General features: G+C 42.2%; 1 protein-coding gene across 1 annotated transcript in view; it reads left to right on the top strand.

Moving 5' to 3' along the window:
- opn8a (opsin 8, group member a) overlaps positions 1-22639 on the top strand; it is a 59690-nt gene that overhangs the window by 26340 nt on the left and 10711 nt on the right. Inside the window, exon 3 of the mRNA XM_071412289.1 lies at positions 20372-20697. Coding sequence (XP_071268390.1) covers positions 20372-20697 — 326 coding nt within the window. The remainder of the gene's footprint in view (positions 1-20371; positions 20698-22639) is intronic.

Genomic DNA, 22639 nt, shown 5'->3' with positions numbered 1-22639 from the left:
TTCACCTTCCAACAGGACAACAACCCTAAGCACACAGCCAAGACAACGCAGGTGTGGCTTCGGGACAAGTCTCTGAATGTTCTTGAGTGGCCCAGCCAGAGCCTGGACTTGAACCCAATCAAACATCTCTGAAGAGCCCTGAAAATAGCTGTGCAGCGACGTTCTCATCCAAACTGACAGAGCTTGAGAAGCTCTGCAGAGAAGAATGGGAGAAAATGTCCAAATACAGGTGTGCCAAGCTTGTAGCGTCATACGCAAGAAGAATCGTTGCTGTAATAACTGCCAAACGTGCTTCAATTAAGTATTGAATAAAGGGTCTAAATACTTATGTAAATGTCATATTTACGTTTTTTTGTTGTTGAATAAATGAGCAAATACGTCTTAAAACCCATTTTTTCTTCGTCATTATGGGTTATTGTGTGTAGATTAATAACGAGGGACAACAACAATTGAATCAATTTTAATATTGATTTAACTTTTTTTTTTTATTAACAAAATGTGGAAAAGGTCAAGGGGTCTGAATTCCTTTTGAAGGCACTGTACATGGAGTGCGCAGTGCAATGAAATGCTTACTTGCAGGTTAACCTCTCGGCAATCATTTCAAATAACTTTCTTTTTTTCTGGTAAGGAAATTCATGTGTGGTGCATAATGGTACATACAAAACACATAACAACATAGAACACAAAAACATGTAGGCTACAGTACAAATGATTAGAAGCATTCTATGTAATCCCAGGGTATATACAAATAAAAACTAGAAGAGTTAAGGAATTTGATGGATGTTGGCACAAAACTAGAAGCTACATTCTTAGATTTGAATGGGAGAGTTCTATACCTGTGCCCGGAGGGTAGGGGGCTATACTGGTCATTCAGTGTGTGTGTTATGTCAAATGCTATCTGTTCCCCCTTCTTCCTCACTCATTTTTAGTAAATGTCATTGAGGGGTTCCTGGCTTGCTCCGATGACCTTCTCACTGATTCTTATTAACCTGTTCATTGGGTTCTGACTTGTGTTCCCTAAAGCACCAAAACTCCCCATGATATTAAAGGTAAGATGGGTTCTGTAACTCATATATAAAATGCTTGGAAGATTGATTGGTGTACATGAAACTTCTTCAATTTCCATAGAAAGAACAGGCTTTGTTGACATTTTGAGTGAATGTGTTCATTGATTCTTTTGAAGGAGAGCTTGTTGTTGATGATGGTTCCTAGGTATTTGTAGTCCTCCACTCTCTCAATTATCTGTCCGTTAATCTCCAGCTCTGGGTTGGTACTGTAGGTTGGTGTCTTCTGAAGTCAATGACCAGGTCTTTGGTTTTGGTTGTATTGAAAAAAACAACAATAGAAAAAGTAACTACATAAGTGAATAAAAAGCTCAATAAAATAATTTCACCAATTTAATAATGGCCAGGTTTTAAAAAAAACAAATAGTTACATAGCCTATATGGAAGTAACAGACATGAGCCAGGCATGTTTACCTGTAGAATGGAATAGGTTATAAGACATTTAATTTTGTTAGTTCTACCCAACCTGGTATCAGAGCATTTCAAATGATTCTGTATGTAAATCCAAGACACCCCATTCAGTATGATATGTTACATTTCGTATGGTATATATTAATTTGTGGATGTCCATCACCCATTTCATATGATATGTTAACAATAAAAATTCAGATTATATGTTTCGAATGAGCAAAATGTACAATATGTTATGAATTCGCAAAACGTATGATATGTTACGAATTCTAGCTTGATGGCTAGGTGGCTAACGTTAGCTAGCTGGCTAATGTTAGATAGGCTAGGGGTTAGGGGTAAGTTTAGGAGTTAGGTTAAAAGGTTAAGGTTAGGGTTAGGATTAGAGGAAGGGTTAGCTGAAAGGGCTTAGGGTTAGGGGAAGGGTTAGCAAACATGCTAAGTAGTTGCTAAGTAGCTAAAAAGTAGTAAGTATTTGAAAAGTTGCTAATTAGCTAAAATTGTCCATTAGATATTCGAACTCGCAACCATTTGCGTTATATGCCCATCCACCGTGACAAACTACCCTACTTTTGTTTTTGACTTAAATAACCATCTAGCTTATGTAACCACACCAAACTTAACATGTCATACTAATTTTAGTGTCCCAGATTGACATTTACTATGTTCTAGTCTATGAGACCAGACTGTTCTACCACCTAAAAGTTACTGATCTTAAACAGGATTAAATATAACGTTGAACTGAAGTTATGCTTCAGTCCACAGGGGAGCTGTCACTGTCAGAGCTGTGTCACTGTCAGAAGATATACAGTGGGGCAAAAAAGTATTTAGTCAGCCACCAATTGTGCAAGTTCTCCCACTTAAAAAGATGAGAGAGGCCTGTAATTTTCATTATAGGTACACTTCAACTATGACAGACAAAATTAGAAAAAAAAATACAGAAAATCACATTGTAGGATTTTTAATAAATTTATTTGCAAATTATGGTGGAAAATAAGTATTTGGTCAATAACAAAAGTTTATCTCAATACTTTGTTATATACCCTTTGTTGGCAATGACAGAGGTCAAACGTTTTCTGTAAGTCTTCACAAGGTTTTCACACACTGTTGCTGGTATTTTGGCCCATTCCTCCATGCAGATCTCCTCTAGAGCAGTGATGTTTGGGGCTGTTGCTGGGCAACACAGACTTTCAACTCCCTCCAAAGATTTTCTATGGGGTTGAGATCTGGAGACTGGCTAGGCCACTCCAGGACCTTGAAATGCTTCTTACGAAGCCACTCCTTCGTTGCCCAGGCGGTGTGTTTGGGATCATTGTCATGCTGAAAGACCCAGCCACGTTTCATCTTCAATGCCCTTGCTGATGGAAGGAGGTTTTCACTCAAAATCTCACGATACATGGCCCCATTCATTCTGTCCTTTACACGGATCAGTCGTCCTGGTCCCTTTGCAGACAAACAGCCCCAAAGCATGATGTTTCCAACCCCATGCTTCACAGTAGGTATGGTGTTCTTTGGATGCAACTCAGCATTCTTTGTCCTCCAAACACGACGAGTTGAGTTTTTACCAAAAAGTTCTATTTTGGTTTCATCTGACCATATGACATTCTCCCAATCTTCTTCTAAATCATCCAAATGCTCTCTAGCAAACTTCAGACGGGCTTGGACATGTACTGGCTTAAGCAGGGGGACACGTCTGGCACTGCAGGATTTGAGTCCCTGGCGGCGTAGTGTGTTACTGATGGTAGGCTTTGTTACTTTGGTCCCAGCTCTCTGCAGGTCATTCACTAGGTCCCCCCGTGTGGTTCTGGTATTTTTGCTCACCGTTCTTGTGATCATTTTGACCCCACGGGGTGAGATCTTGCGTGGAGCCCCAGATCGAGGGAGATTATCAGTGGTCTTGTATGTCTTCCATTTCCTAATAATTGCTCCCACAGTTGATTTCTTCAAACCAAGCTGCTTACCTATTGCAGATTCAGTCTTCCCAGCCTGGTGCAGGTCTACAATTTTGTTTCTGGTGTCCTTTGACAGCTCTTTGGTCTTGGCCATAGTGGAGTTTGGAGTGTGACTGTTTGAGGTTGTGGACAGGTGTCTTTTATACTGATAACAAGTTCAAACAGGTGCCATTAATACAGGTAACGAGTGGAGGACACAGGAGCCTCTTAAGGAAGAAGTTACAGTTCTGTGAGAGCCAGAAATCTTGCTTGTTTGTAGGTGACCAAATACTTATTTTCCACCATAATTTGCAAATAATTTCATTAAAAATCCTACAATGTGATTTTCTGGATTTTTTTTTCTCATTTTGTCTGTCATAGTTGAAGTGTACCTATGATGAAAATTACAGGCCTCTCTCATCTTTTTAAGTGGGAGAACTTGCACAATTGGTGGCTGACTAAATACTTTTTTGCCCCACTGTATACTTCAGTCAGAAAAATATTCTCTCATCTCTTTGGTCTCAGCTAGATAAGCAGTAGCTACCACCAACTCTGCACAAACCTGTGGCTAACTCTACTGCTGCTGCGCTTTGACTTTCTGTCTGTTCTGCCCTCCCCATCTCATTCACTGCTGCCTCAACCTGCTTACTTCTTTAATTGCAAGTTCTGAATATCCAGACTCTGACTGAGTGACAGGCATTTTGCTGAGTGATGACATTGACATCTAACCGTTGCTGTAGGGGTGGGGGAGAGGTCAAGGGATGTGAGCTGTATACTGCGTTGTGAAATCTCAACCAATCACAGCAAGCACTGCGTCACGCCAGGGGCTTCTTGCAGTGCCTGCTACTGCCTAGTGCAGTATATTGTATCATTTATTTTTGTCATAAAATGTGTCAGTAATTTTGTTATTTATACTGCATAGCGCAAGTGATGCCCTCCCGCTTAACACAGAAGCCAGCCACACCAATGTGTCAGAGGAAACACAGTATAACTGAGGTCAGACTGCAGGTGCCCAGCCCACCACAAGGAGTCACTAGAGCGTGATGAGACAAGTAAAGCCCCCCCGCCAAACCCTTCCCTAACCTGGACGACGCTGGGCCAATTGTACACCACCCTATGGGACTCCTGAACAGTTGTGATATAGCCTGGGATCGAACCTGGGTCTGTAGTGACGCCTCTAGCACTGTGATGCAGTACCTTAGACCGCTGTGCCACTCGGGAGGCCCATATATATACTTTTTTATACCCCTTAATCAATGTTCCCTCAGGACTGCCTTGCAGAAGAGATATCAGCCTGTGCAGAGAGGCACGAGATTGAACTTCGTTCAACTTTCTAGAATTTTCCCCCTTCCCCCTTAATTAACACTATCAACATTTCCAAATACTGTGGGAATTGTGACAGAATCAACGCAATATTAGCCATTTTCAATGCAAAATACCGAAACAAAATTAACTATGCAAGACTTAGTATGTAAAATGAGCCATGCAAGAGATTTTGTTGCAGGCAGATCGGAGTAGAATTCTATTGCATTGACACATACATTTGAAGTCGGAAGATTACATACACCTTAGCCAAATACATTTAAACTTAGTTTTTCACAATTCCTTACATTTAATGCTAGAAAGAATTCCCTGTCTTGGGTCAGTTAGGATTACCACTTTATTTTAAGAATGTGAAATGTCAGAATAATAGTAGAGAATTATTTATTTCAGCTTTTATTTCTTTCATCACATTCCCAGTGGGTCAGAAGTTTACATACACTTAATTAGTATTTGGTAGCATTGCCTTTAAATTGTTTAACTTGGGTCAAACGTTTCGGGTAGCCTTCCACAAGTTTCCCACAATAAGTTGGGTGAAATTTGGCCCATTCCTCCTGACAGAGCTGGTGTAACTGAGTCAGGTTTGTAGGCCTCCTTGCTCACACAAGCTTTTTCAGTTCTGCTCACACATTTTCTATATGATTGAGGTCAGGGTTTTGTGATGGCCACTCCATTACCTTGACTTTGTTGTCCTTGAGCCGTTTTGCCACAACTTTGGAAGTATGCTTGGGGTCATTGTCCATTTGGAAGACCCATTTTGTGACCAAGCTTTAACTTCCTGACTGATCTCTTGATGTTGCTTCAATATATCCACATCATTTTCCTCCCTCATGATGCCATCTATTTTGTGAAGTGTACCAGTCCCTCCTGCAGCAAAGCACCCCCACAACATGATGCTGCCACCCCGTGCTTCACGGTTGGGATAGTGTTCTTCGGCTTGCAAGCCTCCCCCTTTTTCCTCCAAACATAACAATGGTTATTATGGCCAAACAGTTCTATTTTTGTTTCATCAGACCAGAGGACAATTCTCCAAAAAGTAAAATCTTTGTCCCCATGTGCAGTTGCATACCGTAGTCTGGCTTTTTTATGGCGGTTTTGGAGCACTGGCTTCTTCCTTGCTGAGCGGCCTTTCAGGTTATGTCTATATAGGACTCGTTTTACTGTGGATATAGATACTTTGTACCTGTTTCCTCCAGCATCTTCACAAGGTCCTTTGCTGTTGTTCTGGGATTGATTTGCACTTTTTGCACCAAAGTACGTTCAACTCTAGGAGACAGAACGCATCTCCTTCCTGAGCAGTATGTCGGCTGCGTGGTCCCATGGTGTCTATACTTGCGTACTATTGTTTGTACAGATGAACGTGGTACCTTCAGGCATTTGGAAAATGCTCCCAAGGATGAACCAGACTTGTGGAGGTTTTTCTGAGGTCTTGGCTGATTTCTTTTGATTTTCCCATGATGTCAAGCAAAGAGGCACTGAGTTTGAAGGTACACCTTAAATCGACTCAAATTATGTGAATTAGCCTATCAGAAGCTTCTAAAGCCATGACATCACTTTCTGGAATTTTACAAGCTGTTAAAAGGCACAGTCAACTTAGTGGATGTAAACTTCTGACCCATTGGAATTGTCATACAGTGAATTATAAGTGAAATAATCTGTCTGTAAACAATTGTTGGAAAAATTACTTGTGTCGTGCACAAAGTAGATGTCCTAACCGACTTGTCAAAACTATAGTTTGTTAAAACTTCTTATGGATAGGGGGAAGCATTTTCACGTTCGGATGAAAAGCGTGCCCAGAGTAAACTGCCTCCTACTCAGTCCCAGATGCTAATATATGCATATTATTATTAGTATTGGATAGAAAACACTCTGAAGTTTCTAAAACTGTTTGAATCATGTCTGTGACTATAACAGAACCTATTTGGCAGGCAAAACCCAGAGGACAAACCATTCAGATTTTTTGTTGTTGTTGAGGTCACTCTCTTTTCAATGAGTTTTCATTGGGAATACATATTTCTAAGGGACCTTCCTGCAGTTCCTATCGCTTCCACTGGATGTCAACAGTCTTTAGAAATTAGTTGATGTTTTTCCTTTGAGAAATGAAGAAGTAGCCATGTTCAGAATGAGGCTCCAGTGAAGTGTACTGTTTGTTAGAGGCGCTTGACCAGAAAGCATGCTACTCATTGTTTTCCTCCGGTATTGAACACAGATCATCCCGTCTTCAATTTTATCGATTATTTACATTAGAAAATACCTAAAGTTATATTACAAAAGTAGTTTGAAATGTTTGGACAAAGCTTACAGGTAACTTTTGTAGTCATGTTGAGCGAGTTTTAACCGGTGTTTTTCTGGATCAAATGCGCCAAATAAATGGACATTTTGGATATATATCGACGGAATTAATCGAACAAAAGGACCATTTGTGATGTTTATGGGACATATTGGAGTGCCAACAGAAGAAGCTCATCAAAGGTAAGAAATTAATTATACCTTTATTTCTGAGTTTTGTGTCGCGCCGGGAGGATTGAAATATGATGGTCTGTGATTGTTTGCTGGGGTGCTATCCTCAGATAATAGCATTGTTTGCTTTCGCCGTAAAGCATTTTTGAAATCTGACACGTTGGCTGGATTCACAACAAGTGTAGCTTTAATTTGGTATATTGAATGTGTGATTTCATGAAAGTTAAAATTTTATAGTAATTTATTTGAATTTGGCGCTCTGCATTTTCACTGGATGTTGGCCAGGTGGGACGCTACCGTCCCACATATCCCAGAGAGGTTTTAACAAGAAATTTGTGGAGTGGTTGAAAAACGAGTTTTAATGACTCCAACCTAAGTGTATGTAAACTTCTGACTTCAACTGTAGTTCATATCATAGGCCTAATAGTACTGTAGAGCTCTTTTTACTTGCACACAATATGGCTGGGTCACATCGTCCTATCCCTAAGAGTCCATGGCCCTGCTGCGCCCCAACCCAACACACCCCACTCAGCTTTAGGATCTTAGTGAAACATTCATTATTGGTTTTGGGTGTGTTGGGCCAAGGCTAGAGTGACAACCCACAGGATGGCAGACCCCCAGGGCCAGGCCTGAGCAGCCCAGCAGCCAGTGATTGCCTAAATAGGTATCTCCCATGACATGGGCATGTTTCAATACAGACTCCTTTTGTCATGCTGTATACTATGTAAGGCATCCAGATCTTATGAAAGTTGCAGTATACCCTTAATCTTGCAAAAAATCAAATCAGGTGATACATAACTTGACATTTCTTCCATCCATTGTGGGAGTGTAACCAGCCTTCCAATTAATGGCAATGCATTTCTTAGCTGATATAAATGCTAGGTTACACAGTTTATTCTGATAAGTCTCCAGTATCAACGTTTCCATACAAACAAAAACTGTAAGGACAGACGCTTGGAGACGATAAGCAAGTACAGGGAGTGAACATTTAATTAATAAACAGACATGAAACAAGACGGGACAGCGTCTGGACATGAAAAACATAACAATAATGCTGACATGGGAACAAACCGAGGAGCAGACAGATATAGATGGGAAATCAACAAAGTAATGGAGTCCAGGTGAGTCCAATATTGCTCAGATGCATGTAATGATGGAGACAGGTGTGCGTAATGATGGGCTGCCTGGCGCCCTCGAGCGCCAGAGAGGGGGAGCGGGAGCAGGCATTACAAAAACAGGGAGATTGGAGAATCTGTAGACGTGTTGAAATAAAATAACATACTCTTTGACAGAATTTATCCAGCCTTCACAAGACCATAACATATGCAAATACAGTGCATTCTGAAAGTATTCAGATCCCTTGACTTTTCCACATTTTGTTACGTTACAGCCTTATTCTAAAATTGATTAAATTGTTTTCCCCCCTCATCAATCTACACACAATAATCAATAATGACAAAGCAAAAATAGGTTTTTAGACATTTTAGCAAATTTATAAAACATTTAAAACTGAAATATCACATTTACATAAGTCTTCACACCCTTTACTCAGTACTTTGTTGAAGCACCTTCGGCAGCAATTACAGCCTCAAGTCTGTGGAGGAAATTAATTAATTACATACTATGCTGTTAATTTATACATACTATGCTTTTTTTACTTAAATAATTGTCCATTGGTATATGCTTGTATTTTTTTACTGATACAAACTTGTCTTGTGTGACTTAGTCATAAATCTGAGCGTACAGATTTATGTTTGGGTGCGACCGCAGCATGTCACCTCCAGTGTTTACTGGAGGAATTTAGCTATGTGGGAATTGCAGGGAGGAACTGAGAACGGTGGCGATATCAGCTATCTTGGTCTGCACAGATGAGTTAAATTACATTTACAACTCTGTTCCCCGGCCCTGTTTCTGCACATCTGCTAACGGTTACATAGATAAGAGGATGTACCTTCTGAAAAAGGAGAGAGACAACTCTGTTCGTTGGACTTTCAACTCTGAACCATTTTGAGTGATTGTTGAATTCCTACATTTTTGCAAATCTTATAATAAAGTTGCTGTTTGAATAAATCTACAATCTCTTTTCTTTTGGTTAGAATTTCCACCACACGTATTTTTGGATATGACACTACACGCTTGGCACACCTGTATTTGGGAAGTTTCCCCCATTCTTCTCATCAGATCCTGTCAAGCTCTGTCAGCTTGGATGGGGAGTGTCGCTGCACAGCTTTTTCCAGGTCTCTGCAGAGATGTTCGATCAGGTTCAAGTCTGGGCTGGGCCACTCAAAGACATTCAGAGACTTGTCCCAAAGTCACTCCTGCATTGTCTTGGCTGTGCTTAGGGTCATTGTCCTGTTGTTAGGTGAACTTTCGCCCCAGTCTGAGGTCCTAAGCGCTGTGGAGCAGGTTTTCAAGGATCTCTTTGTACTTTGCTCCTTTCATCCTTCCCTCAATCCTGACTAGTCTTCCAGTCCCTGCCGCTGAAAAACATCCCCACCACATGATGCTGCCACCACGCTTCACCGTAGGGATGATGCAAGGTTTCCTCCAGACGCGACGCTTGGCATTCAGGCCAAAGAGTTCAATGTTGGTTTCATCAGACCAGAAAAACGTGTTTCTCATGGTCTGAGTCCTTTGGGTGGCTTTTGGTAAACTCCAAGACGGCTGTCATGTGCATTTTACTGAGGAGTGGCTTCCATGTGGCCACTCTACCACAAAGGCCTGATTGGAGAAGTTCTGTAGAGATGGTTCTCCTCCTGGAATGTTCTCCCATCTCCACAGAGGAACTCTGGCAGAGTGACCATTGGGTTCTTGGACACCTCCCTGATCAAGGCCCTTCTCCCCCAATTGCTCAGTTTGGCCGGGCAGCTAGCTCTAGGAAGAGTCTTGGTGGTTCCAAACTTCTTCCATTTAAGATTTATGGAGGCCTCTGAATTCTTTGGGACCTTCAATGGTGCAGAAATGTTTTGGAAATGTATGTAAATAAAGTATTTCTGTTTTCGCTTTGCCATTATGGGGTATAGTGTGTAGATTGATGTGAATTTGTATTTATTTAATCTATTTTAGAATAAGGTTGTAACGTAACAAAATTTAACAAAAAGTCAAGGGGTCTAAATACTTTCTGAATGCACTGCATGTCCCCTTTTGTGTTTTATAACTCCATCAGAATAATTACATTTCTGTGTGCATGGTATTCAGTTTCACTGGCATATAGTACATTCTATGGATGGTCTTAAACAGCAGTAATTTATGTCTGAGATTATATGAACATGACTGGGCATTCTAACATTTCTGTATCCATTCATCATCATCATTATTAGCGTCTCACAGATCTTCCTCACATCTTTGTTTCACATGTTTTGTGTCATCAGGAAAGCCTCTATCAACCCTTGATACAGTTTGGAAATCTAACACGTACGCTGGGAGTCGGGAAGCAAGTTTAGGGAGTGTATTTAATAAATAAATCAACATAGAACAAAACAAGAAACACGGGTAGCGTACAGACATGAACACTGGAACAGAAACAATAACACCTAGGGAAAGAACAAAAGGGAGTGACATATGTAGGGAAGGTAATCAGGCAGGTGATTGAGTCCAGGTGAGTCCGATGAGGCGCTGATGCCCGTAAAGATGGTGACAGGTGTGCGTAATAATGAGCCTGATGACCTCGAGCACCAGAGATGGAGTATACGTGACAGGAAATCAACTTTAGAGGTTAGTCAGACTGCCTTAAAATAGTTTCAATCTTTTAAGCTTCTTGCTTGTCCAGTGTTCGCTGCACAGGGGAAATTCACCTCAGCTCTGTCACAGACTGGTCTTCCCTGGCTGCCTGACCCCGATGAGACCCCTGTCAACATCTGATCCTGCTCAGATGAGGCATGACAAAGAATGACATTGAATGATATTAAGAATGATATTAATCATGAATAGAATCAATGGTTCGACAATTGATGTTACCATTATTCCCAGATACCAGATTGTAGCCTACTCATCAACTCAAGATGGAACTTTATATCCATTCACTGATTGTTATAATATACTGCAAAATTCACCTGAGCTCTGTAGACTGGTCTGCCCTGTCTGTCTGACCCTGCAGGAACCCCTGTCACCATCTGATCCTGCTAAGACATGATGAGCATAGTGTTCAGTACTGACTTTGCACCATGACAGTGAAGCCTGTAGAGCTGTTTATACCGTGTCAGTGTGAAAAGTAAGGAAATAGCTTGGGAAGCTAGCTGGCAGATCATTAACATTGCATTGCTATACTGACTAATAAAAACTCACATTACGCTGAAAAAACGGTCTTCAATCATTTGGCAGCTGGTTTCATAATTTGATTCAGGTCTAGTGTGATTGACAAATATTCTAAAGTTAGTGAGTTAGCTACCTAACTAGCTAACATTAGACATGTGTGGTTGTGGCTAGCTCTGCTAGCTAATAGTACAATGGTACATCATCAAATGTACTTCAGTTGAAACGGGACAAAACAATGGCTACCATTGAGGCTAGCTAGAGCTGAACTGGCTGTGGTAGCTACTAGCTATCTAACTAGCTGCTAATAGTTCATTCACTTCAGTCGAGGGGGGATGAAACATTAGCTAACTTAACTTATCAGTTACACTACTAGCTCGGCACTGGGAATAAACATTTATTTTTCTGTCAAACAGCAGTTACCTTGCCAGCTAGATCAGTCAAATAAAGAGTAGCCAGTTTCTGCTCTGCTTGCTTTTACAACTCGGAGAAAAAGCGCAACACAGACAGCAGCTACCTCTGTTCATCTTTCCTGTGCTGGTCCTATACGCCAGCCTTTCAGAAGCTTTGCCTGTCTGCGCACTCTGTGGTGTCTGTCTGGTCCTAAATCCAGCCTGCTGAAACAGTAAAACAGCCTACCCGACTGCTCTGAGGCGTCCACATGGTCCTAAAGCACACCGGAGCTGAATTTAAATCACAGTGCAATGATAAAACTTGGCGGGGGTCAAAAATGCAATTTCAGAATGTGGGGATTCATGTCCCCCCCGTCTCCAGTGGAAGTTGCACCCCTGGCTTTGATAATGCATTGAAATCTATAGATTACAGAATACAATTTGGAGTTTTTATGCGATACAGCAGTCAGGATTTTGGGTTTCAATGGGATTGGGACTGGTTAGTAAAATAGGCTCTAGGACAGGAGAAGATTTTCCCTCATGACTCTGTTAACACAGATTTTATGGCTGTGACAGAGATGCCTATGTAGTGAATTGTTCATAGGCCTATCAAATTTGTGACTGTCTGAAGAGTCTCCTTGACAGCTCAAAAAGGAAAACTTTATTTTATAGGCTACAGTATACTGTAGCGGTTTCCTGTAGGCTTTATTACCTGCATTCGGGTCGTATGTGCAGTCGATCGGTGTCAATTAAGCGTGTGCTTTGAATTTATGGTGACTTTATGTGAAGTACATGTAAATACGCTTGGCTAAAGGCTTCCATGTGATAACCTGTTCGGATTTAATTTTCTGCTAATCTGCTGCTGTGCATGTTGTGTATTTTGTGAAATTGCATTAGTGCGACATTGGAGGATTTGTTTTTAACTTCCCAGGTGTTGTTGTAAAAAAAATTGGTGAAAAGTGAAAAGTATTCCCTGGACAGTCCTGGGATCCAGGTTACACATGTTAATCCCTATCGGCTACTGTAGTATATGGCTGGCAAGGCTGTTGGGACGCAAGGAGAATCACCAGGAAATGTTTGACATTCCCAGTTCTGGACACCCATTTGTCTGTGTCCCGCATAACGAGGAAGAAGGCTATACATTTGAAACGTTTGTGCATACAGTATGCATTTGCATGACATGAACGGTTTATGAATGATAATCCCCTGTTGCAGATAAAATACTGTACATTAAAAAAAAACTGGAAATAAGTTTAGTTCTTATGGTTCTGGACTGTTTTATACCGATTTCATATCGTCACCATCTACACACACAGCAGGAGGGATGAACACCCATAGAATTACAATGATAAGTAATTCTACTTCTATTGTAAAACCCAGCTTTTAAACAGCAGATGAGGTGAGGTTGTGATTAAATCATGGCAGCATGCCAGAAGGTCGTCAGTTGTGTATCAATGTGTAGATACATCCGATCTGGCTGATCTTTGCCAGAACACATTAAATATTGAAAAGGCATACTTTATACAACATATTCACACGCAGGTGTACACACACACGTGCACTGTGTGCACACCCACATAAAGTTACTCATGCACTCACACACAGACGTGTGCATTCACCATATAAAAACAAGTTGAATGACAGCAGCTACCAATGGATATGATACAGTACATTCAAACACAAGAGTTTATGTGCACATAACTGTTTCATGCCTGTATACATACATAAAGACCAATTAATGAAAAAAATATTGAGCTGACTGTCTAAAACCAACCTAACAGTTGCTCTGCCAATTAGGCTACTTAACATGAGATCTTTGCAGGCACATTTTTTTCATTATTTAGCTAGATCAGCCATCACATTATTCATTGGTTTATTCATTCATTTATTCATTCTATTCACCATCACATCTATCTCACTATCTAATGTGCTGATTACAGTTCCAAACTGTTGGCTCAAATAGGTTTCTGATTCTAATTCTGTGGTAGGGGGTTGTTTCCAGACGCAGCCATGGTGGGCCGGATGGCAGCCGAGCTAGCCACTGGCATCTTGTCAAAACCAATTCATCATCAGTGCTTCTGATGAACATTGTAAAAAATGGGATGGCACTGTTGTTCATCTGAAGTGCTTTTTCTGATTGGCATGATCCAAAATTACGCTTTGGTTTGTTCAACATATTCTATAAAATTTGCTTGAAGTCAAATAACGAATTTGTCAGATCAACGTGATTTTTTTATTGAACAAAAGCTTCTAAATTCATTTTAACACCTCATGCACATTTGCATTGCATAGTGGTGTTTGCAATTTAGTGACTGCAGCCTAACAGAAGAGTTGGAGGAGTGGCCTATTGGGGGCTTGGATTTCAGTTTGTTATTTTTGGCCACCCGTGATAGTGAATGTCATTCCAGGTTATGTGTTTTGTTTTTCGTTTTATTTTATGATTATATGTTTACTGCCAGCACTGAATTTTTAATTATACAGTGCATTCGGAAAGTATTCAGACTCCTTCCCTTTTTCCACATTTTCTTACGGTACAGCCTTATTCTAAAATTGATTAATCCTCATCAATCTATCTAAAATATCCCATAATGACAAAGTTCTAAGAGTTTTTTCGATTTTTTTGCAAATGTATTAAAACGAAAAACAGAAATACCTTATTTACATAAGTATTCAGACCCTTTGATATGAGACTGGAAGAAGTTTGGAACCACCAAGACACTTCATAGAGCTGGTCGCCCGGCCAAACTGAGCAATTGGGGAGAAGGGCCTTGGTCAGGGAGATGACCAAGAACCCGATGGTCACTCTGACAGAGCTCTAGAGTTCCTCTGTGGAGATGGGATAACCTGTGTTATTTCTGTTTTTTATATTTAATAAACTTGCAAACATTTCTAAAAAACAGATTTTCTTTGTCATTATGGGGTATTGTTTGTAGATTGAAGATGGGAAAAAAACTATTTAATCAATTTTAGAATAAGGCTGTAACGTAACAAATGGTGGAAAAAGGGGTCTGAATACTTTACAAATGCACTGTATCAGCATAAGTACTGTAATGCTACAGAGCCTGGAAAGCTCCAATGATGAGTTCGTCACCATTTGGTTACAATATTGTAAAGTAACTGTTTGGAGTCAATAGTTCATCTTATGGAACCAACTCAATATCTTGATTAACAGGAAATATATGTAATTGCTTGTAACCCAAATAAATACATTTGGATAGAATAACTCCAAAGTGAAAAATAACTAACATGATTTTTTTTTTTGTATATTCAGTGTATTATTTTGTATTTATGCTATCCATTAGGTTTAACCAAACTGGAAAAGTAAGTTTAGTGTTGAAAGAATAATAATCAAATATAACTGTTGGCATTTAATCATATGATATACTGTATGATTCAATGCCAGCTGTTATATTTGATTACTAACGAACATATTTTAATTGAAATTGAAAAAAACTACATTTGTTGTATTTGGTTTCAACAAATGTATTTTTGGGGGAGGGTGGGGGTATTTGATCCAAAGAGTTTTTTTTTTTTGTGAATCAATGATGACCAGTGGATCAGTTAATCTATTCTCAGGATGTTTAGTACAGTGTGTATCCTTGTGGAGCTTTGCTCTAATGAAGTGAGGGAATAGCAAGAGGTTATCTGCTAACCCCTGGACACCTAGCCCAAAGAAGATCTAACCACAATCTTAAAGGAGAAATCGACCCAAAACTACAAATTCCTATAGTGTACAGTATTAAATAACACTAATATGTGTGTCACGCCCTGACCATAGTTTGCGTTGTTTGTTTCTATGTTTTGTTTGGTCAGGATGTGATCTGAGTGGGCATTCTATGTTGTATGTCTAGTTTGTCTATTTCTATCTGTTTGGCCTGATATGGTTCTCAATCAGAGGCAGGTGTCAGTCGTTGTCTGTTGAACTTCCGGCGCCGAACAGGATGGCTGCCTCGCTTCGCGTTCCTTGGAAAATATGCAGTATTTTGTTTTTCTATGTGTTATTTCTTACATTGGTACCCCGGGTGATCTTAAGTTTCATTACATACAGCCGGGAGGAACTACTGAATATACGATTAACGTCAACTAACCACCCTTCCTACCAGGAATATGACTTTCCCGAAACGGATCCAGTGTCTTGCCTTCCACCCAATACAATGGACCTGATCCCAGCCGGCGAAGCTACACGACGCCGAAAAAGGGGCAAACGTAGCGGTCTCCTGGTCAGGCTTCGGAGACGAGCACATCGCGCTCCACTCCCTAGCATACTACTCGCCAATGTCCAGTCTCTTGAGAATAAGGTCGATGAAATCCGAGCACGGGTAACATTCGAGAGAGACATCAGGGATTGCAACGTGCTCTGCTTCACGGAAACATGGCTAACTGAAAAGACGCTAACGGAGTCGGTGCAGCCAGCTGGTTTCTTCACGCATCGCGCAGACAGAAACATACATCTTTCTGGTAAGAAGAGGGGCGGGGGGGTATGCCTCATGATTAACGAGACGTGGTGTGACCATCATAACAACACTCAGGAACTAAAGTCATTCTGTTCACCTGATCTAGAACTCCTCACAATCAAATGTAGACCGCATTATCTACCAAGGGAATTCACTTCGGTCATAATCACAGCCGTATATATTCCCCCCCAAGCAGACACATCGATGGCCCTGAACGAACTCTATCTGACTCTCTGTAAACTGGAAACCACACACCCTGAGGCTGCATTCATCGTAGCTGGGGATTTTAACAAGGCTAATCTAAAAACAAAACTCCCTAAATTCTATCAGCACATCGATTGTCCGACCAGGGCTGGCAGAACTCTGGACCATTGTTATACTAACTTCCGCGACGCATATAAGGCCCTCCCCCGCCCTCCTTTCGGAAAAGCTGACCACGACTCCATTTTGTTGATTCCAGCCTACAAACAGAAATTAAAACTACAAGCTCCCGCGCTCAGGTCTGTTCAACGCTGGTCCGACCAATCTGAATCCACGCTTCAAGACTGCTTTGATCACGCGGATTGGAATATGTTCCGCACGGCGTCCAACAACAACAATGATGAATATGCAGATTCGGTGAGCGAGTTCATTAGGAAGTGCATTGACGATGTCGTACCCAGAGCAACGATTAAAACATTCCCAAACCAGAAACCGTGGATTAACGGCAGCATTCGCGTGAAACTGAAAGCGCGAACCACTGCTTTTAACCAGGGCAAGGTGACCGGAAACATGACCGAATACACACAGTGTAGCTATTCTCTCCGCAAGGCTATCAAACAGGCTAAGTCCCAGTACAGAGACAAAATTGAATCGCAATTCAACAGCTCAGACACAAGGGGTATGTGGCAGGGTCTACAGTCTATCACGGATTACAAAAAGAAAAGCAGCCCCGTCGCGGATCAGGATGTCTTGCTCCCAGACAGGCTAAATACCTTTTTTGCCCGCTTTGAGGATAATACAGTGCCACTGACACGGCCCACTACCAAAACCTGCGGGCTCTCCTTCACTGCAGCCGAGGTGAGTAAAACATTTAAACGTGTTAACCCTCGCAAGGCTGCAGGCCCAGACGGCATTCCCAGCCGCGTCCTCAGAGCATGCGCAGACCAGCTGGCTGGTGTGTTTACGGACATATTCAATCAATCCTTAGCCCAGTCTGCTGTTCCCACATGCTTCAAGAGGGCCACCATTGTTCCTGTTCCCAAGAAAGCTAAGGTAACTGAGCTAAACGACTACCGCCCCGTAGCACTCACTTCCGTCATCATGAAGTGCTTTGAGAGACTAGTCAAGGACCATATCACCTCCACCCTACCGGACACCCTAGACCCACTCCAATTTGCTTACCGACCCAATAGGTCCACAGACGACGCAATCGCAACCACACTGCACACTGCCCTAACCCATCTGGACAAGAGGAATACCTATGTGAGAATGCTGTTCATCGACTACAGCTCAGCATTTAACACCATAGTACCCTCCAAACTCGTCATCAAGCTCGAGACCCTGGGCCTCGACCCCGCCCTGTGCAACTGGGTCCTGGACTTCCTGACGGGCCGCCCCCAGGTGGTGAGGGTAGGTAACAACATCTCCACCCCGCTGATCCTCAACACTGGGGCCCCACAAGGGTGCGTTCTGAGCCCTCTCCTGTACTCCCTGTTCACCCACGACTGCGTGGCCATGCACGCCTCCAACTCAATCATCAAGTTTGCGGACGACACTACAGTGGTAGGCTTGATTACCAACAACGACGAGACGGCCTACAGGGAGGAGGTGAGGGCCCTCGGAGTGTGGGGTCAGGAAAATAACCTCACACTCAACGTCAACAAAACAAAGGAGATGATTGTGGACTTCAGGAAACAGCAGAGGGAGCTCCCCCCTATCCACATCGACGGGTCAGTAGTGGAGAAGGTGGAAAGTTTTAAGTTCCTCGGTGTACACATCACGGACAAACTGAATTGGTCCACCCACACAGACAGCGTTGTGAAGAAGGCGCAGCAGCGCCTCTTCAACCTCAGGAGGCTGAAGAAATTCGGCTTGTCACCAAAAGCACTCACAAACTTCTACAGATGCACAATCGAGAGCATCCTGTCGGGCTGTATCACCGCCTGGTACGGCAACTGCTCCGCACACAACCGTAAGGCTCTCCAGAGGGTAGTGAGGTCGGCAGAACGCATCACCCGGGGCAAACTACCTGCCCTCCAGGACACCTACACCACCCGATGTCACAGGAAGGCCATAAAGATCATCAAGGACAACAACCACCCAAGCCACTACCTGTTCACCCCGCTATCATCCAGAAGGCGAGGTCAGTACAGGTGCATCCAAGCAGGGACCGAGAGACTGAAAAACAGCTTCTATCTCAAGGCCATCAGACTGTTAAACAGCCACCACTAACATTTAGCGGCCGCTGCCAACAAACTGACTCAGCTCCAGCCACCTTAAAAATGGGAATTGATGGAAATTATGTAAAAATGCACCACCAGCCACTTTAAACAATGCCACCTAATATAATGTTTACATACCCTACATTACACATCTCTTATGTATATGTATATACTGTACTCTATATCATCTACTGCATCTTGCCATCTTATGTAATACATGGACCACTAGCCACTTTAAACTATGCCACTTTATGTTTACATACCCTACAGTACTCATCTCATAGGTATATACCGTACTCTATACCATCTACTGCACCTTGCCTATGCCGTCTGTACCATCACTCATTCATATATCTTTATGTACATATTCTTTATCCCTTTACACTTGCGTGTATAAGGTAGTAGTTGCGGAATTGTTAGGTTAGATTACTTGTTGTTATTACTGCATTGTCGGAACTAGAAGCACAAGCATTTCGCTACACTCGCATTAACATCTGCTAACCATGTGTATGTGACTAATAAATTTGATTTGATTTGATTTGATTGGGAGCCATATTTAGGTAGCCTGTTTTGTCATTGTGGGTTGTGGGTGATTGTTCCTGTGTTTGTGTTGTCACCATACGGGACTGTTTCGTCTTCGTTCGTTTGTCGGTTTATTGTTTTTGTTCTTTGTTCAAGTATCCTTATTAAAATGGATACTTACCACGCTGCACCTTGGTCCTCCTCTCTTTTTCCTAACGATGGACGTTACAGAGTGAGAACAATATTTTGTGGTTAACAAAGTTTTCATTTTGTTGTTATAATAAGATTGGTAGCAAGATTAGGAAATCATTGTGGAAATCTGTTGCAGCTCAAGTCGACTTTAAAACCCACAGTGCAATGTTCTTTCTATTGGCTGGTTGGCTAGCTAGCTAGCAAATGTACCTACATACAATAATACCAAAGTCAATATCAGCATGTGAAGTAGCTAGTTAGTTGTAAAATCACCAAAACACACTGCACTATCAATTTAGGAGTCTACAATCTCACCATGTTCAACCTGCAGATCGATGTGTTTTGCAGTGGAGTCTGACATTCGCAACGGCACCTTGCAATGCAACCTGGATTGAAGAGGCAGACAAATAGGAGAAATGTGGTAGACCCTCTGTTAAATTACACATTTCTCGAGGTAGGAATATCGCAAAAATATGATCAATGGCTCATTCGAGAGAAGACAACCTCCCGCGTTATGACATCGGCCAGTATTAAAATATGACATGTATGATAGACGTTAGCGTAGAGAGTGTAGTGAGAGCGGCTTTATCGCAATGCTACATCATACTGGTCAATTTTCTGCATGCTTGAATGGCAATACCTCAGATACACATGCAAACATGAAATGACCCAGGGAATTGATAGAACATCGCTCTGAGTTTAACAAAAACAATATAGCATTCAAAATGGGTGAATCTTTCCTTTAAGGATAAGGGAGCCTATCGTTACAGGGCTAAAGCTTTCCTCACCTGTACACTCCTCTCTACCTCTAGTACAGGTAGTAAATTCCAGCATGACACTGTCATGATGGTGATCAATGTTATCTGGCTAGGGTTAAAATTAGGTTTTGTCTAGGATTAGGCTCGGAGTAAGGGTTAGGGCTAGTGTTAGGCTTATACTCTACCTCTCCACCAGGCAACAAGTTCCAGCGTCGGACCATCACCATGGTGATCAGTTTGATCTGGCTGTACTCTGGGATGTGGGCTGTATTCCCTCTCCTGGGCTGGGGTGGCTACGGACCGGAGCCCTTCGGAGTGGCCTGCTCTGTGGACTGGGCAAGCTACCAAGACTCCCTGAACCACTCTACCTTCATCATGTCTCTGTCTATCTTCTGTACCTTCATCCCCTGCCTCGTCATCCTCTTCTCCTATTCCGGCATAGCCTGGAAACTCCACAAGGCATACCAGTCCATCCAGAATGGAAACTTCAACTACGGACACATTGAGAGGAAAGTCACTCTGGTGAGTATGCAAGGTTTATCTGTTGACTGTTTATTAACCATTTACCGATGTTTCTTTAGAGCTGGAATCAGCATTTGTTTTTGTTTTGTTGATAAAATGGAGGAGAGGAGCGTTCGGCAGCGTGGTAATAAAAATTTGCAAAACTTTAAGTAAAATTAAATTAAACAAAATACAATTGTTTTGGTCACATGCGCCGAAAGCTTACCTATGAGCTCATTCCCAACAATGCAGAGTTAAAAAGTAAAAAAACATTTGCTAAATAAATAAGGAAATAGTAACACAATAAAATAATAATAATGAGGCTATATACAAGGATTACCGGTACCAAGTCAATGTGCAGTGGTACGAGGTAGTTGAGGTATTGAGGTAATACAGTATATACAGGTAGGTATGGGTAAAAGAGACTAGGCAATCAGGATATATAATAAACAGAGTAGCAGCAGCATATGGGAAGAGTGTGAAAGTTTGTATTTGGGGGAGTGTGTGTGTGTGTGTGTGTGTGTGTGTGTGTGTGTGTGTGTGTGTGTGTGTGTGTGTGTGTGTGTGTGTGTGTGTGTGTGTGTGTGTGTGTGTGTGTGTGTGTGTGTGTGTGTGTGTGTGTGTGTGTGTGTGTGTGTGTGTGTGTGTCAGCGTAGTACAGTGCATTCGGAAAGTACTTAAACCTCAACTTTTTCTTCATTAATGTTAAGTTACAGCCTTATTCCAAAATTGATTAAATCAAAAAAATCCTCAGCAATCTACACACAATACCACATAATGACAAAGTGAAAACAGGTTTTCACACCCGGACAAAAGGAACATCTATGTGAGAATGCTTTTAATCGACTACAGCTCAGCGTTCAACACCATAGTGCCCTCAAAGCTCATCACTAAGCTAAGGACCCTGGGACTAAACACCTACCTCTGCAACTAGATCTTGGACTTCCTGACGGGCCACCCCCAGGTGGTAAGGGTAGGTAACAACACATCCAACACACTGATCCTCAACACAGGTGCCTCTCAGGGGTGCGTGCTCAGTACCCTCCTGTTCTCCCTGTTCACTCATGACTGCACGGCCAGGCACGACTCCAACACCATCATTAAGTTTGCTGATAGCACAACAGTGGTAGGCCTGATCACCGACAACGACGAGACAGCCTATAGGGAGGAGGTCAGAGACCTCACCGTGTGATGCCAGGACAACAACCTCTCCCTCAATGCGATCAAAACAAAGGAGATGATTGTGGACTACAGGAAAAGGAGGACCAAGCACACCCCCATTCTCATCGACGGGGCTGTAGTGGAGCAGGTTGAGAGCTTCAAGTTCCTTGGCGTCCACATCACCAACAACCTAACATAGTCCAAGCACACCAAGGCAGTCGTGAAGAAGGCACGACAAAACCTATTCCCTCTCAGGAGACTGAAAAAATGTGGCATGTGTCCTCAGATCCTCAAAAGGTTTTACAGCTGCACCATCGAGAGCATTCTGACGGGTTGCATCACCGCCTGGTATGGCACTACAGAGGGTAGTGCGTACGGCCCAGTACATCACTGGGGCCAAGTTTCCTGCCATCCAGGATCTCTATACCAGGCGGTGTCAGAGGAAGGCCCTAAAAACGGTTAAAGACTCCAGCCACCCTTGTCATAGACTGTTCTCTCTGGTGCTGCACGGCAAGCGGTACCGGAGCCCCAAGTATCGGTCCAAGAGGCTTCTGAACAGCTTCTACCCCCAAGCCATAAGACTCCTGAAAATCTAATCAAATTACTATTTGCATCTAACCCAGACTATTTGCATTGCCCCCCCCCCCCCCCCCCGCCCCCTATTCTACGCTGCTGCTACGCTCTGTTATTATCTATGCATAGTCACTTTAATAAAACTCTACCTACATGTACATATTACCTCAATTACCTCGACTAAACGGTGCCCCCACACATTGACTCTGTACAGGTACCTCCTGTATAT

The sequence above is a fragment of the Salvelinus alpinus genome, chromosome 8 (genome assembly GCF_045679555.1).
Source record: "Salvelinus alpinus chromosome 8, SLU_Salpinus.1, whole genome shotgun sequence".
NCBI lineage: Eukaryota > Metazoa > Chordata > Actinopteri > Salmoniformes > Salmonidae > Salvelinus > Salvelinus alpinus.
The sequence above is the reverse complement of the archived record's forward strand: the minus strand, read 5'-3'. Positions and strand labels throughout refer to the sequence as shown.